Genomic DNA, 22,773 nt, shown 5'->3' with positions numbered 1-22,773 from the left:
TGCCACACTGTTTTCCTGCAACATACACCGATGACACTGCTTTCTTTACGAACAGCAGTAATCTTCGTCTTTCATACCACTACATGCAGCGCCAACTCAATGTCTTTCAACGTTGGGCTACCATCTGGCGCCTAAAAATCAACGCGGATAAGAGCGTTGCAGTCTGCTATAGCAAAAGACGCAGCAGAGCCATCCATCTTTTATACTATGACAACATTGAAGTTCCGCACCGTCTGCATGCTAAATACTTGGGAGTCATATTAGATCGAGGCCTTACTTTTGGTCTTCATATCAGGGACATTAAACACCGAGCCCTTCGAAAATTGTCTGCCCTCTATACTATTCTGCGTTGCAGTGCCTTAAGTCATGAAACAAGACTCCACGTCTTTAAAATTGTAATTTTGTCCACAATCACCTACGCATGTCCAGCATGGAAACATGCGGCACTCAGTCACTTGCGCACGGTCGAGAGTGTGCAAACCAGGGCAGCTCGTATCATAACAGGCCATGACCGATATACGCGCAATCGTCAACTTTTAGAGGACTTAAACATATATCCTATCCGGGACGTGTTACATCAACACCATACTCGTTTTTGGGCCAACCTCCCCCGCCACGTCAACCCCGCTATAGCAGCCATTGGCACAGCGCATACAAACCGACGAACTTACAGGACGCCACGGTTGTAGCATAACTCTTTACCCACACTTTCCCCCTCACTGCGACAGTTGCAGCTGAAGGTCACATGACGTCGTCGTATCTCATATTCTAACTCACCCCCCACAGGTCTAATCATTTTCTTTTCTATAGCTGTCATCGAGTCAGGGACTTTTTTCCGATACTCGACACAAAACCACACTTTCAAGCTAAGCTAAGCTAAGCTAAGCTAATTTTATACAGATCTCTTACCAGCTAGACGTACCATACGTCACAAGCTGTATTTTGCACCAAGCCTAGCCTAGCTGAGAATCGTTAACGTGCTTTCGAGGACATTGTGTAGCATACGCACAATAGAGACCAGCACGCATATGCTCTCTCTGGGATTGACAGTACTTATCAGTGCTGGAGGGTGAAACTTATCATCATCGTTGTACACTCTTTTATCATATCATTTACATCATCCTGACTGATCATTGTTGTTCACTTCTCATATTGTACTGGCTTCGGCCACTCCGCAGTCTTCGCGATCCGTGGGTGTGTCCCCTGTGAACTCGATGGAGTGCAAGGGGGCCAAACCCAGAACGGGTCCCAATTCTCAGAAACGATCAGGTGAAACATTACAATCACAAAATCAGAAAAAGCAACCTCGTCCTCGATCAAGATCTCCTGTCAGTCAGGCCTCCGAAAGTGACCTATATGATCTAGCTATAAACATTGCTTCAAACCAACCTCCAGCAACCTTCAATTATCTTCTCACAAATGCTGACAACAAATACTCTAATCCTAAACACATTCTAATTCAACTTATGAAATACTATCCGCGAGCTAATGTATCAGAAATCATCTTCAGTAGAAACGGCATAATTATCAAGTCTCCAGACCAAAACTTCCTTACTACAATAAGAAACAAAGCAGGCTTTCACATTTTTGGCGACAAAGCTAACATCCAAGCTCTTTCTCAAAGCAGAAAAAAGCAACCACCGCCGCCTCGACGCCAACCCATGTTTTCAGTGGTGATAAAAGGCGTTCCACCAGCATATTCCGATGAAGAAATCCTTGACGAATTAAGACTCGAATGTTATGAAGTTCACAAATGCATTCGCATCAAGTGCCAGTCCGGTCCCACCTATCTCGTTCGATTTCTTACAGCATCCAAAGAAACAGTAGACGATCTGCTGCAAAATGGTGCTTATATCTATCGCAGACGCCATAGAGTAGAACCATCCCGCACTTCACCACCACTTCCAATCCGCTGCGAAAGATGCCAAACATATGACTCACATCTGACTAAAAACTGTCCCAACTCACCCCGCTGTGGACACTGCAATGAGGACCATTCCACTAACAACTGTCCTAACCTGAAAAAAACACCTCAATGCAATACCTGCCATCAACAACACCCAACCTATAGTTATAAATGCCATCAAAAATCTGCTCCGCCAACTGATAAACCTGAACTATCCGTTCCCATCCGCACCACCGATTCCGCTACACCACCTGCTAACTCCTTACGAGAACCCATCACAGCTGAAGACTTGCTCCGTTTCACCACTCTTGTTCTTCAAAATATCCAGCCCTTCTTACGCCCACACATTCTTATGCAGGTCGATCACATAGCCCAACAATTATTTGGCCTACAACTTTCCGCCACTTACACCGGTCCACATGCCCACTTTTCCATCACATCTACTAAAACAGAACCAGAATGGCCATCTCTATAATTTACAACCATCGCCCAGCAACTTCTAAAACAGTTTCAATCTTCATGGCAGTCACTTTCCTCTTCATTAATATCCGATCTCTTCTCACTCACAAAGCAGTTTTTGAACAACTCCTAAGGGAGAAACAAATACAGGCTTTTGCGTTGAACGAAACCTATCTCAAACCTACACATCATGTCCGTTTTCCACAGTTTCAACTACACCGTCATGATTGCTCTAGACCATACCAACGAGCAAATGGAGGCACTGCAATTGGAACATATCACAATATCCCGGTACGCAATCACTATTTTCCAAAGCCACATAACCTTCCCGAGTATTCCATAGTCACACTATATTTTCGCACCAAAATCATCATTCTATGCACTATCTACATTCAACCAGGCCACCCCATACCATATGAATTTTTTCAATACATTGACAATACTTTTAGGCATTACATCATCATGGCAGACATAAATATTCATTGCCGCCCGCAGGCTGAGAAACAACAGTTCACAACTACATCTCTAATATCATTGCCGCCGATTTTCATCATCTCCCATCGCCATCTCGCCCCATCAGCAACACTTCCCCAGACATAGTTATCAGCTCTGCGTCTCTGAATATTCAAAATCTTAGGGTTCTCGCACCTTTCGGAAGCGATCATGCTCCGATACTACTCGATATTATTCTTCCCCACTCAGCTCAAACACAACCACCGCCCATTCACTACTTTGATTATAATCATGCAAATTGGGCTAATTTCCAAGCGGATCTTACAAATTCGATACAACATCTTCAAGAGCCTACCTCAGAGCACGAACTCTATGACCTTGTTGACCAACTCACATCATCTCTTGACACAGCCACCCACAATAACATACCCCTACGTATACGTCATCCACACAAACCTCCGATCCCTCCACAATATCATTCCATCCTTGCTGCTTCTCGCCGCTCTTTCCGTGACTTTCAACGTACTCATAATCCTATATCCTTAGCACAGCATCGTCGTTGGACTCGCATGCTTCATAATTACCTTACTGCCTATAAGAGAAAACGTTGGATCTCCACCTGCAACTCCCTCTCGACTACATCACATCCTACCAAATTCTGGCAAAAATTCCATCAGTTAACTGGTCAAACTCGACATACATCATACCCTATCATTTCACATTATCATCCTCTCCAAACCGATACTGATAAAGCAAATGCTTTTGCCTCCTTCTTTCAAGAAATATTTACCCCTACCGTACAACTACCACATCCAACTATTACCCGACGTGTCGAACGCCTTGCAAATTCGCACTCACCCCTCCTACAACCCAACATTCACCATGAACTCACCGATTCACCTCTTAATGATCCCATTACTCCTGCAGATATCTCAGCCTCCATCAAATCGAAACGTACCACGGCGCCTGGCTTTGACCATATAACTTATAAACTCATAAAAGCCTCTCCTCCCGTCTTATATACATTTCTTGCAGCCATATACAACTTCATTCTCCGCACCGGCTTTTATCCACCACAATGGAAAATCTCAAAAACTCTGCTTTTCACCAAACCCAATAAATCTCCTACAGAACTCTCATCATACCGTCCTATACAACTGACATCACTACTCAGTCGCCTTCATACCCATCTTTCTGAACGAAACCTCTTTCCTCTTCATCAAGCTGGTTTTCGCCCAAACATCAGTATTTCCGATCAACTCTTACGCCTCACGACTGCCATAACTAATCATTACAATACCTCCAAACCTTCCTGCCTGTTATTGTTCGATCTTGAAAAGGCTTTTGACGAAGTTTGGCATGCCGGCCTCATCGCTAAACTTCTCTCTTTTCATCTTCCTTTCTCCTACATCAGATGTATCCATTCTTTCCTTTCAAATCGTATGACTTACATTACCATCAACCAATCACTTTCACATCCGATCTTTCTTCACTGTGGTGTTCCTCAAGGCTCTGTTCTTTCACCCCTTCTTTATGTATTATACGTAGCAGACATGCCCCCTCTACCACAAAATGTCTCATTATACCAATATGCCGACGATACACCTTTTTTCGCCACAGCCAACACTGTTCAACAGATAAATCGAACACTCCAACAAGCAATTGATGCCTTCACTTCCTGGTGTGATAAGTGGCGCCTAACCATAAATCCCCTCAAAACGCAGGCTATCATTTTTCTTCCACCTTGCTGCCGATCACGAATTTATCGCAATCCTGCTCTTCTTCATATTCACGTCAATGGCACTTTCATATGCCCATCATCAAAAGTAACATACCTCGGAATCATCTTTGACTCCAAACTCAGCTGGAAACCTCACTTACAGAAAATCCGATCACAGGCTACAAATCGATTAAACCTTCTCCGGCGGCTAGTGGGCACCACTTGGGGCTTACATACTGACACTGTTATTAAGACTTATAAGGTTTTCCTTCGACCTGCTCTCACACATGGCCACATATGCTGGATCTCTGCCCCTGACGCACTATATACTAGACTTTCAATATCCGAACGTCATGCTCTCCGCCTTGCTTATCGCATAAGACTACCAGCACCAACTGCCGATCTCTATCGCCGTATCAACTTTCCCACCATCTTACAACACTTGGAAACACTCCGCACAAAATACATAACAAAAGTCATTGCCGAAGGTAATCCGCTCTTCCTCGACACCTTTCACCAGGACATCATTCATGATACCCCTCCTCAACATCAAGCCACACCTCTTCAACATCTTCTTACTCTTTACCATACGACTTTAGACGATAATGACCCCCACAAGGCCGATTTTGCTATATACCGTCCACCTCATCTTAGTCCATGCATTTATCCATCTCTGCACTAGTGTTTTCATCAATGTTGTTAGCAGCGGGCTTCATCTGTCATCATCAGCCCTGTGACGCCCCAGGGCAGAAGATAACCATTCATTTGTCTACACTAACCATATCCCTGTGTTTTGTTGTGGCGTCTATCAGCACTTCACCTCATCTCTCATTTCACAACCATAGCCCGGCCTACTAAATGCAATAGTGAATAATAAATAACCCTACGTATACTGATGCCTTCCCTATGGAAATTGATGCCTCCAAAGCCATTTTGAAGAAAGAAGAAGAAGAAAAAATGATGACCAAAAAAGAATAAAATAAATAAATGCTCCTCAAACTCTCAATGCCCTAATATCAATAAAAGTAAAACCCTATACCTAGATTTTCCTCCTACCGAAGAAAGGGCGTAACCCTTTGATCGGGTTAACCTAAAAAAATCAATTTTATAAGTAATGAATTGAAAGGTGTTGTCGCACTATATTTTTTGCTGTTCATACAGCTTTACAGTGTGTTTGAAGAGATAATACCATCTAAAAATAATTTTTGAGTTGTGAGTGTATGGTCACTGCAGCACAAAATAGGTTATTATTATAGTAAGTGTATACGATACAGCAACCATTTTGAGTATGGTTAAAGGAACATGTCTTATATTGTTGGGACAGCCATAATAAAACTTGTGATGGTCTCGACAACCATTCTATATAGTATTTCCAACTATATAGGAGCTGTATAGTTGCAAGTACAATAATTGGTATAGTTGTTAATATCATAAATATGTCTAGGACAGCCATAATTTTTGTTGACCCAGCTAGAGATTTTTAACAATATAATATTGTACTCCGAGTCATAATTCTTGCTGGCGCTATATTAACAATACTGTATATAGTTACATTCGACCATAATTATGGTTGATACTTCGCTGGTTTCCAGCTTTCCCATTGGAGGCATTGTTTTCTCAGTGTCAAGTCCAGGCTGTGACTATTACGTGTTTGTGGACGCAAGTACGGCAAGTCTCAGCAACGGGTGAGAGAGTGGGAGAGACTAAGGGTTTCACCCAAGTGGATACTGCCTTACCGTACACACCAGTGTACAAGATTTTTGGAAGCTTAGCTTCATCATTCATACATCATTTCTTCTTCATCATCATCATTTCCACTACACCTTACTACAGTACGAAGATTATCATCAACCGAGACGTGCCTTATGGCATCTCAACCTGTGAGTGGTCAACACTCCGGTTTACCACCAGTTGTACCGCAACCCTCTTGTTCTTCCGGGAAATCGGTGCGCCGGAGATGTCATTCATTGGAACGGATCTCTACCAGCCAGGGCTCTTCAGCTCGCTCCCGTTCACCAGTAGCTTCAACAAAACTGCCGCCTGCTAAACGACAACATAAAATCAGCGACGCTAGTTCTGAATCTTCCATGAATATTGATATTCGAGATGATAACCAGTTTCCTAATCTACCTCCTCCGGGTCGACCTACCATCTATTCTTATTTACTTCAGAACTTTGACCCGAAATTCACAAATACAAAACTTCTTTTCGTTCAGATTACTAAATACCTACCTCGTGTCAATATCACTCAAATGATAAAGACCAGGAACGGAATGATTATCAAGACACCTGATCCAGAGTTTCTCCGTACAATTCGGAACAAGTTCAGTTTCGAGATTTTCGGAAAACAATCTACAATGACCAAGCTCAGTGACCAACGTACCAAACAGCCACCTCCGCCGAAGAAATCACCTATTCTTTCTGTAGTTATTCGCGGGGTAGATCCGAGTTATACCGACGATGAGATCCTCGAAGAACTGAAATTAGAGGGCTACCTTATCATCAAATGCATCCGGATCAAAGGCGACCATGGTCCGACATACATGGTGCGCGTACTTACAAATTCACAGCAGACCATTGATGACCTGCTAACTCGTGGTGCATATATCTACAAACAGCGCCATCGTGTGGAACCATCCAGGACTTCTTCTCCATTACCTCTTCGCTGTGAGCGCTGTCAGGTCTATGGACAACACTCTACATCTCAGTGCAGAAACCCATTTAAGTGTGGTTACTGTTCCGGCCCACATCCTACACGTAGCTGTACTAATTTGAAATCACCTCCGACGTGCTCCACATGTCAAGAAAATTCACACCCAACATATAGTTACAAATGCCGATCCAAACCAGCTCCTGAGCCATCAAAACCAGAGACAGTAGTGCCACTGCGCATACCTGAACAAATCCAACCACCTTCAAATCCCGCTCTTCAACAGCCTGTAACTGTCCATCAGATTTTAACATTTCTTACTCTGTCTTTACAAAACATTCACCCATTCTTACGTAACCACATCGCTCAACAAATTCAGTACGCAGCCAAGGCCATTTTCAACGTTAACATCTCTCCCACATATTCTGGCAATAATGTTTACTATCATTCAAATGTACTGGAAACCGAGGTTTGAAAGCCACCATGTCTCTCTTCATTGCATTATGGCGCTCTCCTTCTTGTTTTTGAACATACGTTCTCTGTCACAGCACAAGCCACTCTTTGAAGCGCTTTTGCTTGAAGAAAAGATCCTTGCCTTTCTGCTTAATGAGACTCATCTCTCACACAACATGGCATGTCGCATACCTCGATTTCAATTGTTACGGCAGGATAGCACCATAGCAGCCAGGCGAGCCAACGGGGGAGTAGCGATTGGGTTTTCTCCTTCCATCCCATTTCGCAGTCATTTACCCGTTTTACAAAATATTCCTGAACATCTTATCACATCTTTGTACCATAAAGAACTCTATGTAACAGTTGCAACTTTGTATATCCGTCCTGGTCATGATATTCCATACAATTTCTTCCAATACATCTCTAATAATTTTCGCACCTACATAATCATGGCAGACGTGAATTTACATAGCCGTCCGGTGACTCAGCGAGACCAGTTTCTCAATTATATCACTAGCCATACTACCAGTGTGACACTACCACTGCCGAAACCTACCAGGCCTTCTAGCCAGACTACCCCGGAAATAGTTATTGTGTCGAGCAACATTTCTCATCGTAGCTCTGTTGAGGTACTTGACCTCATTGGCAGCGACCATGCTCCTATCAAACTCCTTATTACAACTCGTTCAGCTACTGCTCAGGATATACCTCCACGAACTACCTATCGTTATGATAAGGCAAATTGGACTGCATACCGATCGCATCTCACAGAAAATCTTTCTGATCTATCGCCACCAAGTACCGAATCAGACCTCTATCATTGTCTCGAATCTCTGACTACTGTCATGCAAAATGCTACTGCCAAATACATTCCTACATCTACTACTTCTGCCTTTCGACCATCTTTGCCTCCACAATACCTGCCGTTGATAAAACGTTCTCGTCAGTTTTATAGGGATTTCGTCGCTACTGGCAACCTAGACTCCCTGCATCACCACCGACAACTTCAACGCACCGTTCACAACTATCTCAGAGCTTACAAACTACGGAGCTGGATCAAAACTTGCAATCATCTCGGTTCTCTTTCTCATCCAACGCAGTATTGGAAGCGTTTTCGGCAACTCACTGGGCAAAATACTCGAACAACTTACCCTCTTATTGACAATAATACGCCTCTTCATACCGATACTGACAAGGCTAATGCTTTTGCACAGTACCTTCAGGAAATATTTACACCACTGACACCTGATTTACCTCATCGTCCTCATCCCGTCGACAGGCTCCATCTTGACTCTCCACATTTACAGCCAAATATTCAACATACTCTTCCCGAGAACAACCCTCTTACTGAGCCAGTCTTGATATCTGACATTACTTCTGTTGTTGCTCATAGGCGTAAAACAGCTCCTGGTATAGACTCTATTACATACAGGCACGTTCGAGAAAGCCCCTATACTGTTTTATATTTGCTTTCTCTTATATATACATTTATTCTTCGTACTGGCTATGTCCCTGTCGACTGGAAAACATCCAAGACTCTCATGTTTCTCAAACCAGGCAAACCTGCTCACACTGTCAGCTCTTATCGTCCCATTCAATTAACATCAACATTTTGCAAAATTCTGGAGCGTATCGTTGTCAAACGTCTTCACTGCTATCTGGCACTACACAACAGCCTTCCTCTTGAACAAGCTGGTTTTAGACCCTCTTTCAGCATCAACGACCAACTACTTCGCCTTACTAATTCCATCTACAACCATTTTAACACAGGACATCCATCTTGCTTGGTCCTATTTGACTTGGAAAAGGCATTCGATAAGGTCTGGCATCCAGCTCTTAATTATAAACTGAAGCAACTCAGATTGCCTATTGCCTATCTCCGCTTCATTTTTAATTTTCTCACTTGTCGCCTGGCCTACGTCTATATTAATTTCAGTTACTCCTTTCCAATCTTTCTTCATTCTGGGGTTCCACAAGGATCGGCTTTGTCACCCTTACTGTACATTCTATATGTTGCCGACTTTCCTGCTGTTCCACCTGCAGTACAATTCTTTCAGTATGCAGACGACGCTGCACTGCTCGCCACTGGTAAAACTATCCACCAACTTAATTTGGCCTTACAAGATGCTATCAATACCTTTGTCGACTGGTGCTCTCACTGGCGCTTGAAAGTAAATCCGACGAAAACGCAAGCTATTGTATTCCTATCACCGAAATACCGTTCTCGTATTCACCGTAATCCTCGTCTCTTGAATCTTACTGTTCAAGATGTACCTCTCAAACCTTCTCGTGCTGTCAAATATCTTGGCCTTACTTTCGATCACCGCCTTACGTGGTCGGCCCATTTACAAGCTATCGCAAAAAAGGCATATAGTCGTCTCAATTTGCTGAAAAGTCTTACTGGAACAACCTGGGGACTCTCTGCGACTACTATCCTGAACACCTATAAAGTTTTTCTGCGACCTATACTTGTTTATGGTTTCACCGCCTGGTTATCTGCACCACCATCATACTATGAGAAACTACGAATTCTTGAACGACATGCCTTGCGCATCGCCTTTCGAATTAAGTTGCCCAGTCCAACTCGGGACCTCTATGATCGGCTTACATTTCCACACATCCTCTATCATCTGGAAACACTTCGCACAAAATATATTACCCGCCGTCTGCAGTCCAACCATCCACTTTTACAGCAAACATTTGAAGAACACGCCCGTAATCTCTCCCCCTCTGCTGCTTTCATTCCTCCGCTTTCATTACTGCTTACTCTCTACCGCTACACTATTCCCCCTGACCACCCAGACAGTCGTTACTACGAACCATATTCTTCAGATGCTCATCTCCCTCATATCTGGCCATCATATGCACCGTAACACCTACCGTTTTAACAGGGCACCCTTGTCTTCATCAATGCCTAGCGTCGCCCCTAGGCGAGAAGATAACACGCATTTGTCATACTAACAAAACCTATGTGTTGTGATGTCAACTGCACTTCATTCTCATCTGCTCTCATCCATCTGCTTTGATGCTCTTTCACATCTAAACCTTAAACCAACCTCATGATTATGGTTCTTAAAACCATAATGACCTGAATTGCTTGATAATAAAAATGCTTCTTTAACCACCCATAGCCCATCTATTGTTTCCATATATTACAATAGTACATCTACCTCTCTTCCCCTACAGAGGGCGTAACCCTCTTCGGGTAGTTGCTAGCAATTGCTAGCAGGCAAAAAAAATATGGTTGAATATAACAATACCGTTTTTAGAGTGTGCTATGCTATGCATATTAAAGTCAGACATGATGTGATAGATGTTGAGGTATTGAAGATGTATTGCAAAGTTTGATAGGGACCCTGGTCTGATACATATATATAGTATCCAGTGCAATGATGATATTTTAAAATTAAATCGTACCCGGGAGAGACGCCAGTATTAACGTGGTGACGTTTACTTGTGGATAGGAACAAATGGTGCTGTTGAAATGGTAAATGAGGCGAAAATCCAATAGCTACTGCCCTATTGGCTCGTAGGACCGGAGCAGTGTTTGCAACAAGAATGATTATGTAGTGTAGTGATTGGCAAGAGTGACATGAAGTCAGAACGGTTTCACTAAGTAAGAATGCAGTTACATAATGTTTAAGAAAGTCATGCTGATTTGAAGGATCATTTACGGGGCAAAAACAATTGAATCTGATGATAATGTTAGTGAAGTAGAGTAGCATTTGAACAAATCGAAGAGTTTTTTTTAATGGATGCAAATTTTGGAAAATCGATTTGTACATTGAATTGCAGGAGGATTACGTTGAAAAAGAGAGCTCAAAGCATGGTCTTTTCTTTCTACTCTAGGTCGAAGAGTTTTTGATCCACTGTCGTAGAACAGCGACCTAGGATCATCGAATGGTAACAAACTCGCAAGTTGCTTTGAAATAGATTTCATTAATAGGAGTACAATTTAATGATTTTGTGTTGTTTATTATTTGATCAAGCACCGATGTGAAAGATTTTCCTTACGCTACAAAATAATATGCAATTCGTAAACTTCATTGTAACTAATCTAACTGCAATTAGTATTGGTGTCACTACAAATAAACAGTATGTATTATTCTTTATTCTTTGATGGGTATGGTTTGAAATTTGATGGTAAAATAAAGCAGAGAAAATTCTTAAAATACACTTTAAGAAATTATATTGAAATTGGAGCCGCTGGACTACAAATTACTTATTTTGTATTGTTCTTTATTCGTTAATGAAAAAGACCTAATACCACACCTAAAATAGGCATACAATTGAAGTTGCCAAGGGATTTATTTAATATTGTTTTCATAATCCAATGGCTGCCAATCACAACAATCGTTTTAATTAGAGACTGCTGATCGCGAGATGACGACGATTGCCTTCAAATTCATTATTAAATATTCCTCTAACTCAAGGACACATATTGCAAAATTCGGTTTTATGCAGCTTTTTATTTGGGGGTCGGTGCACTTTGGTATTTTCTTACATAACGAACTTTTGTTTTCAAGACCATACAAGGAATTATGATATTTACTTACATGGACAAGAGGTCTTATTCCATGAGTTACATTCCTGTGTTTCTTCTTTCCATTGATCTGCAGTACAAATTGACTTCTTAGCTCCGCAAAGCATCACTCGATTCTTTGTTCCGCGTGCACAGTATGCACTGCAGTTAGACCATTCACTCCACTGCGCTTCAAACATAGAAAAATTATGATGAGCTTCATTCATTTAACAGTAAGAACAACAAACATTTTCTTAAAATGTTACCATAAAGTAGTATTGTTTCAAACAGCACTACGTCAAATTATTACATATTTCAAATTTACATGTGAAACAAAAACTTACAATAGCATATTCATTATGCGCATATATTACAAAATATTGGTTACTTTGTTTCAAGTTAAGGATGTTACTGTATCACAAACTTAAAAAAAATAACCAAATTTCGAACCATTCTACAATAATAATAATACGAGCAAGATGGAAAGGGCAATACACATCATAACATTTTGTGTGTCGAATACTATAGTCATCATATGACGTATGTCGAACAAGTAGAAACAAAGTTAGAAGGAATTCTCAAAATCTGACTTTCTTACAGGACCCAATAACATACATAAAGACATAAAGACATAAAGACCGTAACGCTATTTACAGCAATTTGATATCTCAAACCATTTAGATGGTAGTATTCATTTGATATATTGCTTAAAATGGCGTGTTTGTGGGAACTTCTTAAAGCAATTCTTGATATAATTTGCTTCTCAACATTACAAAAATACTTGGAATTGGATAAGTTGGAATAAGTTGGAATATAATTGGAATAAGTTCTCGATATTATACAATTTTAAGCAGTGTTACAAACTTTAAAAGTTTTTACGACATCTTCAGAACGTTTTGAGATATTAAATTGCTATAAACGGCATTGCGATCTTCACATCTATTGAATTGAATGAGGGACTTATCTAAGCAATTTTTCGAAATAAAATATTTTTAAAAAGTCATTTTTTCAATCCCTTGTAACTTAGTATCCATTGTGAACAGTGATATCCCAGGGTGTGCCAAATAATGTCTATTTGCCAATATCTGCATGATACTAAATTTCAAACTATTTTGCATTTTAATGAAAAGGTAATGATAATAACTCTGTTACGAGTACTCTCCATCATACCGATAGGTTCTGCGCTTGAACTTAAGTGGCATCAAAAGTGTCACTATTCATCTCAGTGACTCAGAAAACTATAGACTGAACACTAAAATCGGTCATTTGCGAATATTTTTACTCACAGACACACACACCTTCCCAGCCTAGAGATGTTAGGTCTTATTCTCACAGCTCTATTTTTTTAAAATTAAAGGTCATTTGTGTACAAAGTTTGGTTGAAATCCACATACATATATGCATTTGTATATACAGATGTGGTTGTGGAGAGGGAACGACCTTCATCTCTATCAACGAATTAGATTTCTAACTTTTGACCTCTATTCCTTCAAAACTAAACTTTTCAAAAACGCTGGACAAACGCTGGTCAGCATATTTTAAATGAAAGATTCATATACCAAGTTTCATGTTTCTAAGTTACAGAATCGTGAGATACTCAATTTCTCAAATATTTATGCTCGCTTCCCCTGTTATTTTAATCAATGTATCCCCATAGAAACTCAAGCTAGTCCATCTATACCTCAACAATCACACAAATCTAGGAGAGAGAGATTTTCCATTTATGAATTGCTGTTATGAATTTATGAATAGTGGTCTAGCAGCGCTAGTAAATTTCATTATAGGTATTCTGCCAGTATTGGCACGCCACTTGCCGCAACTTAGAAGTTTCCATGCTCCACGGTCATCCGCTAACCCATCGTTTTCCAGTACGATTTTTCTGTTTTGATATCATCCATTAATTGTAGCCTGTTTATCCCCTCTCTCTTTCTCCGCCACCATACTCTCTAGCGCGTCCCTCATAATACAGTTCCTTCTTGCCAATGTCACAACCAATTTATCTTCTTAATAAATACCTCTTCTTAATAATGTCTGAAATTGCTTTTCTCTCCCACCATTTCTAAGGCCCTCTTTTTCGTTTTCCGCTCGAACCAGATAATTCTCTCCATTCTTCTTCACATCCACATTTCAGAAGCTACCAATCAGTTTTCATCATTTTTGCATAATGTCCATGTTTCTGACCTACAGAACAATACTCTACATCAAGCATTTTATGAGTCTTTTCCTTAACTCTTTATTCAAGGTTCCACAAAATAGTATTTTCTTCCTCCTAAAGACTTTTTTTTTTTTGCCATTCCTATTCTTACTTTTATTTCACGTTCAAACTTCATATCATCACTGATAATACTACAAAGGTGTCGAAAACTATTTACCTGTTCTATTTTATCCCCTTCTATTTCTATATTTGACACTAACCGCTTCGTTACGGTCACCATGGTTTTTGTCTTTTTAACATTTATCATCCCATTTTCTTCATAGCTCTTCATCAAGTTTTCTAACATCTTATTCATTTTCCCTTCAGATTCCACAACAAGCACCATATCATCTGCAAACCGTATACACCTAATCATTCTATCTCCTACTGAAATGCTGTCCTCGTTTTGTAGGTTCTTTTTCACTACCTCTTCTAGATATATATTAAATAATGTTGGCAAGAGGCAGCACCCACGTCAAACTCCCCTTCCAATTCCACTGTCCTCTATTATTTTCTCCCTTATTCTAATATTTACTTGTTAATTCATATATAACTTTCTTATGAGTCTTCAATCAATTCATTCCACCGAACCTTCTTTAGAACTTCCAACAACAATTCCCAATTCACGCAGTCAAAAGCCTTTTGTAGATCAATAAACACCACATATACTTGTTTTACTTTTTTATATATGAGTAAATAAGCAGAACAATATTAAGTAGATACTGTTTCAATTAGTGATGAGCGCAAGAACCTAGTCTTGCAGTTTTTACAAGAGTCTTGCATGCAAGACCAAGACCAAGAGAAAGGGGTGCAAGACCAAGAGCAAGAATAAGACCATACCTGAAAGACTAAGACCAAGACCAAAACTCTTGCGCAAGTACCGCTTCAGTAATAGAGCGTTCACCTCTGGTGCATGGGGTCCCTGGTTCAATCCCAGCTTGCGCCATGTGAACTTTTTTGGTAGACAAACACCGTGTGCGTGGGTTTTCTTGAGATTTTTCCGTTTCTTTCTACTTTCTTCATCCCACCATTTCATTCACTTCTTATCATCACCGTCTCCCTTAGCCTCAGTGCATAATCGTAGGATGTTAAACTACATTTCATTTCATTTCAAAACATATTAGTGATGTTCTTCTACCAAAACTAAAGAGAAATGTAGTATTGAACATCGGTAATTCCGTACACCATATGTGCCGACTACATGAGTATGGCCTTGACTCCGAGGCTCAAGCATCAATTGGAAAATTTTAGTGTTTGCTCATAAAATTAATATCGAAATAACATTTTCATGACATTGACAAAAACTTAGTGCATCTGGCCGCAAGTTTAATTTCATGGCCGAATGCTTATATTTTGAATAATTAGTTATCAATGAAACTTTTAGCCTCCTCAGGTATACGGTATATCAAGGATTTTGCTGTATAACATTATTCAAAAATAAATAAACCATACTCACAAGTGAGAGTGATTTTGTACAATTATTTCAAATAACTTGGATTTCGATTATGTTGTTTTGTATTTCTAATATAGGTCAAAAGTATCTATACATATAAATTGAGTTTACACAAAAGACATAGACAGGTGAGTCGTTTTTAGTTTTCACTCAAATTATTCTAAAATATTAAGAGAATTGATTATATTTAAATCATTATTATTTTACTTTTTATTTTTTTGACCAATATTGCTAAACATATTATCACCATCATCATCATCATAGATATTCTGCCATTGTTGGCAAGTCAGTTGCTGCAACTGAGAAGCTTCGATGTACGGTGGTCCTAAGCTAGTATCTTTGTCTTGACGTAGCAATTTTCTGTTTTAATACTTTCCTTCAATTATAGACTCCCTTCCCCCTCCTTCCCTTTCTTTCCACCAAACCCTCTAGCACGTCACACATAATACAGTTCTTTCCTCAGCCAATGTCCCAACTAGTTCCCCTTCCTAATCTTAATTACATTTAAAATTCTTCTTTTCTTGGCCGCTTTGCAACCATTTTTTAACCAAACGAAGGTTTACCAAACTAATCCCCAACCATCTCCCAACGTTGGGCCAACCAAACCTCAACGACATTCAGAATATTGGGCCTTCGTTCACCAAACCAAATGCCACCAGTCTCCCTACATTAGCCCAGCTAAACCTCGACGTTGATTGGTGGTTCACCATCCAAATGCTGACGTTTACCTAACTAATTCTAGCATAATCCCCTGACATTCCCCAACGTGTCCTTGCGGCAAATGGAGTAGGGTGGTGATGCATTCGGTTTGGTACGTTTGACTTTTTATATGGTATTCCTGAGATATTCTGATTATTTCATTAGTTCAGGGTCTTTAAATTTTCGATTAATTTTTAGTTGTACTTCGACCGTGCAGGAAAAGAAAAGTAGAAGCAGCAGTGTACTGGACACAAATCCCAGTTGTTCGATTGGCGAGAAGGCATGCTTCCAAATTTTTTAAAACTACTTATTACTTGGTTTTCAATTCTTTTACTAATTTTTCCAGTAACCTAGAACGACAAGGACACCAAGGACACCAAAATATCGAGAACAGTTAAAGTTTCAAAGGGTCTCCCACTGAGAATCGAACTCTTGACCTCTTACACCAAAGGCACACGTGCTAGCCACTAGACCAGCGGAGAGGGCAACTCGGACACCACCTCGCACGTTACAAGTGTTGGATATTTGACAGTTGTAGTACGTTGTAAATCTTCTTCCTTTAAAAAAAGCTCACTAAAAGCCTACACTATGTAAGGAAAATGATTCAATACACACAACACGAACTCCTTTTTTGTTTTCGTAATTGGAACACAACAAGATGGAGTGAAGAACTACGCATGAGCAGTAACGCACTCTACAAGCATCAAGTATGATGGATTTAGTGACCATCAGACAACGACAAAACAAAATGGCCGAGTAGTGGGAAAAGTGGTTTTCGTAAAGCGGTTCCCCGACACGTAGCCAACGCTAAAGTAACTTATTTCTTGATTTGGGAAAACATTCAATTCTAGTGTCGTTACGTGAAGGTCGGGAGAATAGTTGGTTGGCCAACGTTGGGCGAACGTAAGTTTTTCCGCTATAGGCTCGCACCGACCATCATCCACCGTTTTGACAAAAACATTCATTCCCAACGGTGTACCAACCAACCTTACTACTAGTGTGCTACTACTACTATTTCCAACACCTCATTCATTTTGCGTTCAACCCAGCTAATCCTCTCTTTTTCTCATTTTTCATCGCTTTTGCGAATGTCCATGTTTCTGCCTTATAGAGTACATATTCGGATCAGTAAAGCAAAATCTCGATATTTAATTGGAAGTTTGTTCAATACAAAGATTAGCTAATAGGGGTTCAAAAGAAAAATATTTGACGCCTTTAGAATCTAAAAATAGTTTTGCAATTCATGAATTTTCAGTAATCTGTGCGTCTTGATTTTTTCTCATGCGTCTCAGAGGTAGCCTGCCCAGTTTGAAAACCAGTGGAATATTGGATCTGTTAAAAAATATAAAAAGATTACTGAACATTGTGATTTATCTTACTAGTAGTGAAGCGTGGGCACTCACTAAAATATATATATATATATATATATATATATATATATATATATATATATATATATATATATATATATATATATATATATATATATATATATATATATATATATATATATATATATATATATTTATTTATATATATATAGATATAGATATATAAAAAAAGGTCATCGCCTATGATGTACACTATCATACTTACACGAAGGTAAACTATATAACTATATTACATTTAAAAACACACATTGTATTTACGTTACTATTGGCGCATTGTAGAATTTATTATCCCTTATATCCAGAGTTTTACCTTTGAAAAGCATAAGATTTCTTAAAAGCAAGACTTGCAAGATTCTTGCAAGCAAGACCAACGTCAAGAGCAAGACTGGTGTGCAAAACTGGTTGTCTCGCATTTGCTGATGACTAGTTTCAATTGGATAAGCACAACAATGACTTATGATTAGGGAAGATAAAATTAGGTATATAACACTGTTGTCAGAAATACAGTATGAATAATAATAATAAATTCTAAATATTTATTATTATTATTAGCTCGGTTTGTCCTTTGGCACGCGGCTTGTCATAGTTGCCATTGGTTCGTGAAAACAGAGAACAAGTGAAATTGTTTTTCCGATTACCTTTTTATATACCTGTTGTACTAAAGATTCTTCCTGTTATTTGAGGAGTATATATGACTGCAATTCTGACTACTGTCATTTGCTTCAACTAAATAGCCTTTTTCAGGCCTGCATATTTTCTCTTCTCAAGCCATAAATAAGCTACATTCGGTAATCGACTAATAATGAATGTAGTTTCATGGTAGCCAAGAAAATCTCTTGGAAAATTTTATGTAATAAAATAAGATGCTCTAAGTAGTGGCTACGTCTGTGAGCAGTCCATTGAAATTCATAAGAACGAAAAAGAAATCTTCTTTTCAAGTTCCTTCAGGAAACAACAAGATCCATCCCATAGCTAGATCATCTCTAGAGAAACAAGTTTCTATAATTGAGGGAAGTGCACACTAGTTCACAAATATATTTGAAGTACGTTCTCCGCGTTTTCTACGTTGAAAAGGGCTCCAAGTTTCACTCCAGTTATTAAAGCGTATGGTGCATAACATTGTACGTGTGTTTTCATTTTGCTTCCTTTCTTCCTAATCATTTGCATTTCTAATCTCATTGTAATTTTTCTTCATTAATCATCATTTCATTTATCATCATTGTCTTCCTTAGCCTCGGAACATAAGCGTAATCACGTTAAATCTCAATGAGCTATGAGAAAAATACCTAGCAATGTGTCGTGTAAACTCGTTATGTTTCTTGTAAGCAACTATGTATAACTGATGAAAAGGAGAAGCATATCAATAGTGTAATTTCAAATCTATGTCTAATAACGACATAAATGTAAAGGGGTCACTCCAAGCCCGTATCCACGGGGATATAGGGGGTCTTGCCGCCCCTAAATTTTTGCTGGGCCACTAAAATTTTCAAGGAAGACTTGAAAATGAACTATAACATGGTGATGAACTATAATATGGTTAGATCGGGCCCCGCTAACTTCAGCCGGGCACCCCCTACATTTTTGGGCTGACTACCGGTCTCGGTCACTCCCACTTGGGACAGGAACTCCAACATTTTCTGGAATTCGGAGAACGCATATCAATAATAGCTAGCAAGCTAGCTAACTAATTTTACAGCCTACGGAACCCGGAGGTTCAATGCCGCGTTCACAAAAGCTTTCCAAATTCTTCTATGCTTAGCCAATTGGACCCAGTTTCTACTTTGTACTCCTATCTCTGCGAGATCTATCTCTATATTGTCGTGATATAGAGACCATCTGCGTGACCATCTGCGCCGAGGTCTTCATAATGGTCGTTTTCAGATTGGTCTTCCAGTCAAGACTTTGAAAGCGTTTCTACTTTCTTTCATTCTAGCTACATGACCTGCCCACCTAAGCCTCCTAGACTTGATGACCTTAACAATGTTGGGTAAACCGTATAAATTATGTAGTTCCTCGTTATGAAGTTTTCACCATTTCCCATTCCCTTTCCTCTTGGGTCCGAATATTAATCTCAGGATCATATTCTCTAGTATTTTCAGTCTATGTTCCCTCAGAGTAAGCGACGATGTTTCGCAACCATACAGAACAACAGGCACGATTATCGTTTTATATATTTTAAACTGCAAATTCCTCGACAGAATTCGCGACGACAAGAGATTTTGAACCGAATATTAACACGAATTCCCTGCTTTGGGCGGCATTTAATTTGTTCGTGAATATGGTTTTCGTCTGTTAATATTGATCCTAGATATTTGAAAGTACCCACTTTGTAAAAAGTATTATTTAATATTTTAACGTATCCATAATTTGCCGTATTACGGTCCCGACACACTTCCAAGTATTTAATTTTCTATGCATTTACTTCTAAACCCATGTCCCTGCAAGCGTTTAATAAGATCTCTGCATTTCTTTCTATTGTTCTTCTATTAAATTTACATCATCAGCATATGCTATTATCTGGTGAATACTGTTCAATTCTAGCCTCTGGTTGCCATCTTTGATTTTCCTTACAGTGTGAAGTAACTGTGTATTAGATGTAAAGTGACCATGAGATAATTGTGTAAACTCTTAACTTAATTCGCTAAATTCAATTATTTTATTAAATTGCATTATCAACGGCAGAATCATGAACTTTTGAAAATTCATCGTAAGAAAACTTTGATCAAGATTGTACACTCTCAGACAGCTTTTGTAACCGCATATTTGTTAATAAACACGACTAATTTCCTCATTGCCTTTCCGCATACCTTCATGCATAGCCTGACACTCCCGATTCTTTGAACTCCAAAGTCATCATCCTTCAGCGACACAAAACCAAGGGGGACACAATAACAAGGGGTATTCGCCACGAAGTTGAAGAAGGTGCAAGATCATTGGAGACAAGCAGATCCCACCATTGGAGGACGACCGACTCCATGTCTAAAGAATACCATTCTACCGGTTCATCGCCGGAGACACTTTTGAGTTTGTTAGTTGAGACTAGTGGAAGGAAGGTGTAAGAGGCCAGCCCAAATACGCATTATCGCAGAGACGTATCACAGAGAGAATTCGACGTCCCTAGCAGTACAGCAGAATTGAGTTCCAGTTGTTGGCTGTTACCAGAACATCTAGGTTCCTCCAGGGCAAACCCTTTATCGTTACAGATGACGAGGACGACGCCAGCCTCGTTTAATTATCAGGCTAGTGCTCATTCCTATTTCTTAATTACATCCTTTCTCTATCACCTCTTTCCCACTACTAGTCATTTTTCAAATTAGAAACATTTGAATTTTATTTAAATTCAACCACAATTTTACAGTTAAGCATCAGTTTCATCCCCATTTAGTTGCGTTCATTTGATAAGTATTCTGATCTACAACTGATGGCACAGCACCGGCACATGGTAGGAGATGCTGAAGGATCCCAATATTTTCATTAACCCACCAACACATGGTGGTAGATGCTTTATGATCCCAAATTTTTCAAATATTTTCAAATATAACTTCAATATCTTCCCAATAGCTTCAAATATTTTACATGTACTCAGCGGTACATGATGTAAATGCTATGAGGCTTACGCCGTTGTAACGATTCCATATTTTAAAAATATTTTTCGATAGATAACAGTTTCGATAGATAAGTCAGGTACTTTAGATATTTTAAAAGATAATAGCGATGTATTTTGAGTAATAAGTACAGTGTAATTTATAGTTTTTCTCTGAGAAAAATTGACCTTTGCCACGTCTGTGCATTTCCTCAGTTAGAGTAATTTTTGTTTTATTGTTTCTTAGTTGATTGATTAAGTGGATGAGAAGAGAAAATTTTGTCGAGTTATTATATTTTGTTTTTCTTTCTGTTAGTATATAAGAAGTGTTATTTAAACTTTGATGTTGGATATATATATATAGTATATCCAACTATATATATAGTAGTGTATATACCATATATATATATATAGTAGTGTAAGATATTTATTATAAGTGTGATTTCGAAAATAAATATAATGGAGAATACTAGTGCTATATCTTCTGCCTTAGGTCGTTTAGTAAAACCCCGCCGATTTTTGGCAAATTGAACGAGTCGGTTCAGTCATTTTTAGTCATTTGGAGGATTTTTCTATCCTTCATAACCTACGTGATGAACAGAAACGTCATTTGTTGCCATATTGTTTAGAAAATGGAGCTCGCGCCTTCTTGTTGACTTTACAATCAACAGCAGAATATGATAATCTCATGTATGTTTAGATTAAGAAGAAATTAATAGAGGCTTATGAAGATAATATAGTTTCGCAAGTTTTAGAGCAAGAAATGAGGAATAGGGAACAGTGAGATTTTGAACCTGTTTTAGATTACATTTTTCATAAGTGGAAATTAATACTCCAGTATGATCCGAAGAAATTAACTTGACCGAACAAATTAACTTGATAATCGATGGGCTATTGCCTTCGTTCTATTCTGTAGTCGTAAGAAAATCATATAAAACTGTTACTGAGTTAGCAAAGTCCTTAGGTTTAGAGGAAAGAGTTAATTTTCTTGTCTGCATGCGTAGTCAGCGATCGAAGTCCTTGGCAATAACAGACGAATACAACATACATCCTGTTGGTAATGCCATACAGCAAAAAGAAAATACTTTAGATGTTAATACTCAGAACGTAAATGAAACTGTAAGTCAACCTGAACAAAAAATAGCTTGATCGCTCAGTTAGACGATATCAACGTCCAACTTCAAGATCTCGTGCAACGAACTGCGCTCGCAAAAGTTACTCACGCAAACAATGGAAAATCTGGGTGTATACAATCTTATGAGCGTTCGCGTTTCGAGCGAAGAAATCCAT

General features: G+C 39.2%; 1 protein-coding gene across 1 annotated transcript in view; it reads right to left on the bottom strand.

The window, feature by feature from the left end:
• LOC145660613 (adhesion G protein-coupled receptor L3-like) overlaps window positions 1–22,773 on the bottom strand; it is an 880,165-nt gene that overhangs the window by 506,653 nt on the left and 350,739 nt on the right. The window contains exon 5 of the mRNA XM_081725881.1: window positions 12,198–12,353. Within this exon, the coding sequence (XP_081582007.1) occupies window positions 12,198–12,353 (156 nt within the window). The remainder of the gene's footprint in view (window positions 1–12,197; window positions 12,354–22,773) is intronic.

This window comes from Thermobia domestica, chromosome 9, assembly GCF_964235325.1.
Source record: "Thermobia domestica chromosome 9, izTheDome1.hap1.1, whole genome shotgun sequence".
Classification (NCBI taxonomy): Eukaryota; Metazoa; Arthropoda; class Insecta; order Zygentoma; family Lepismatidae; genus Thermobia; species Thermobia domestica.
This window is presented reverse-complemented; position numbering and strand designations above follow the sequence as displayed.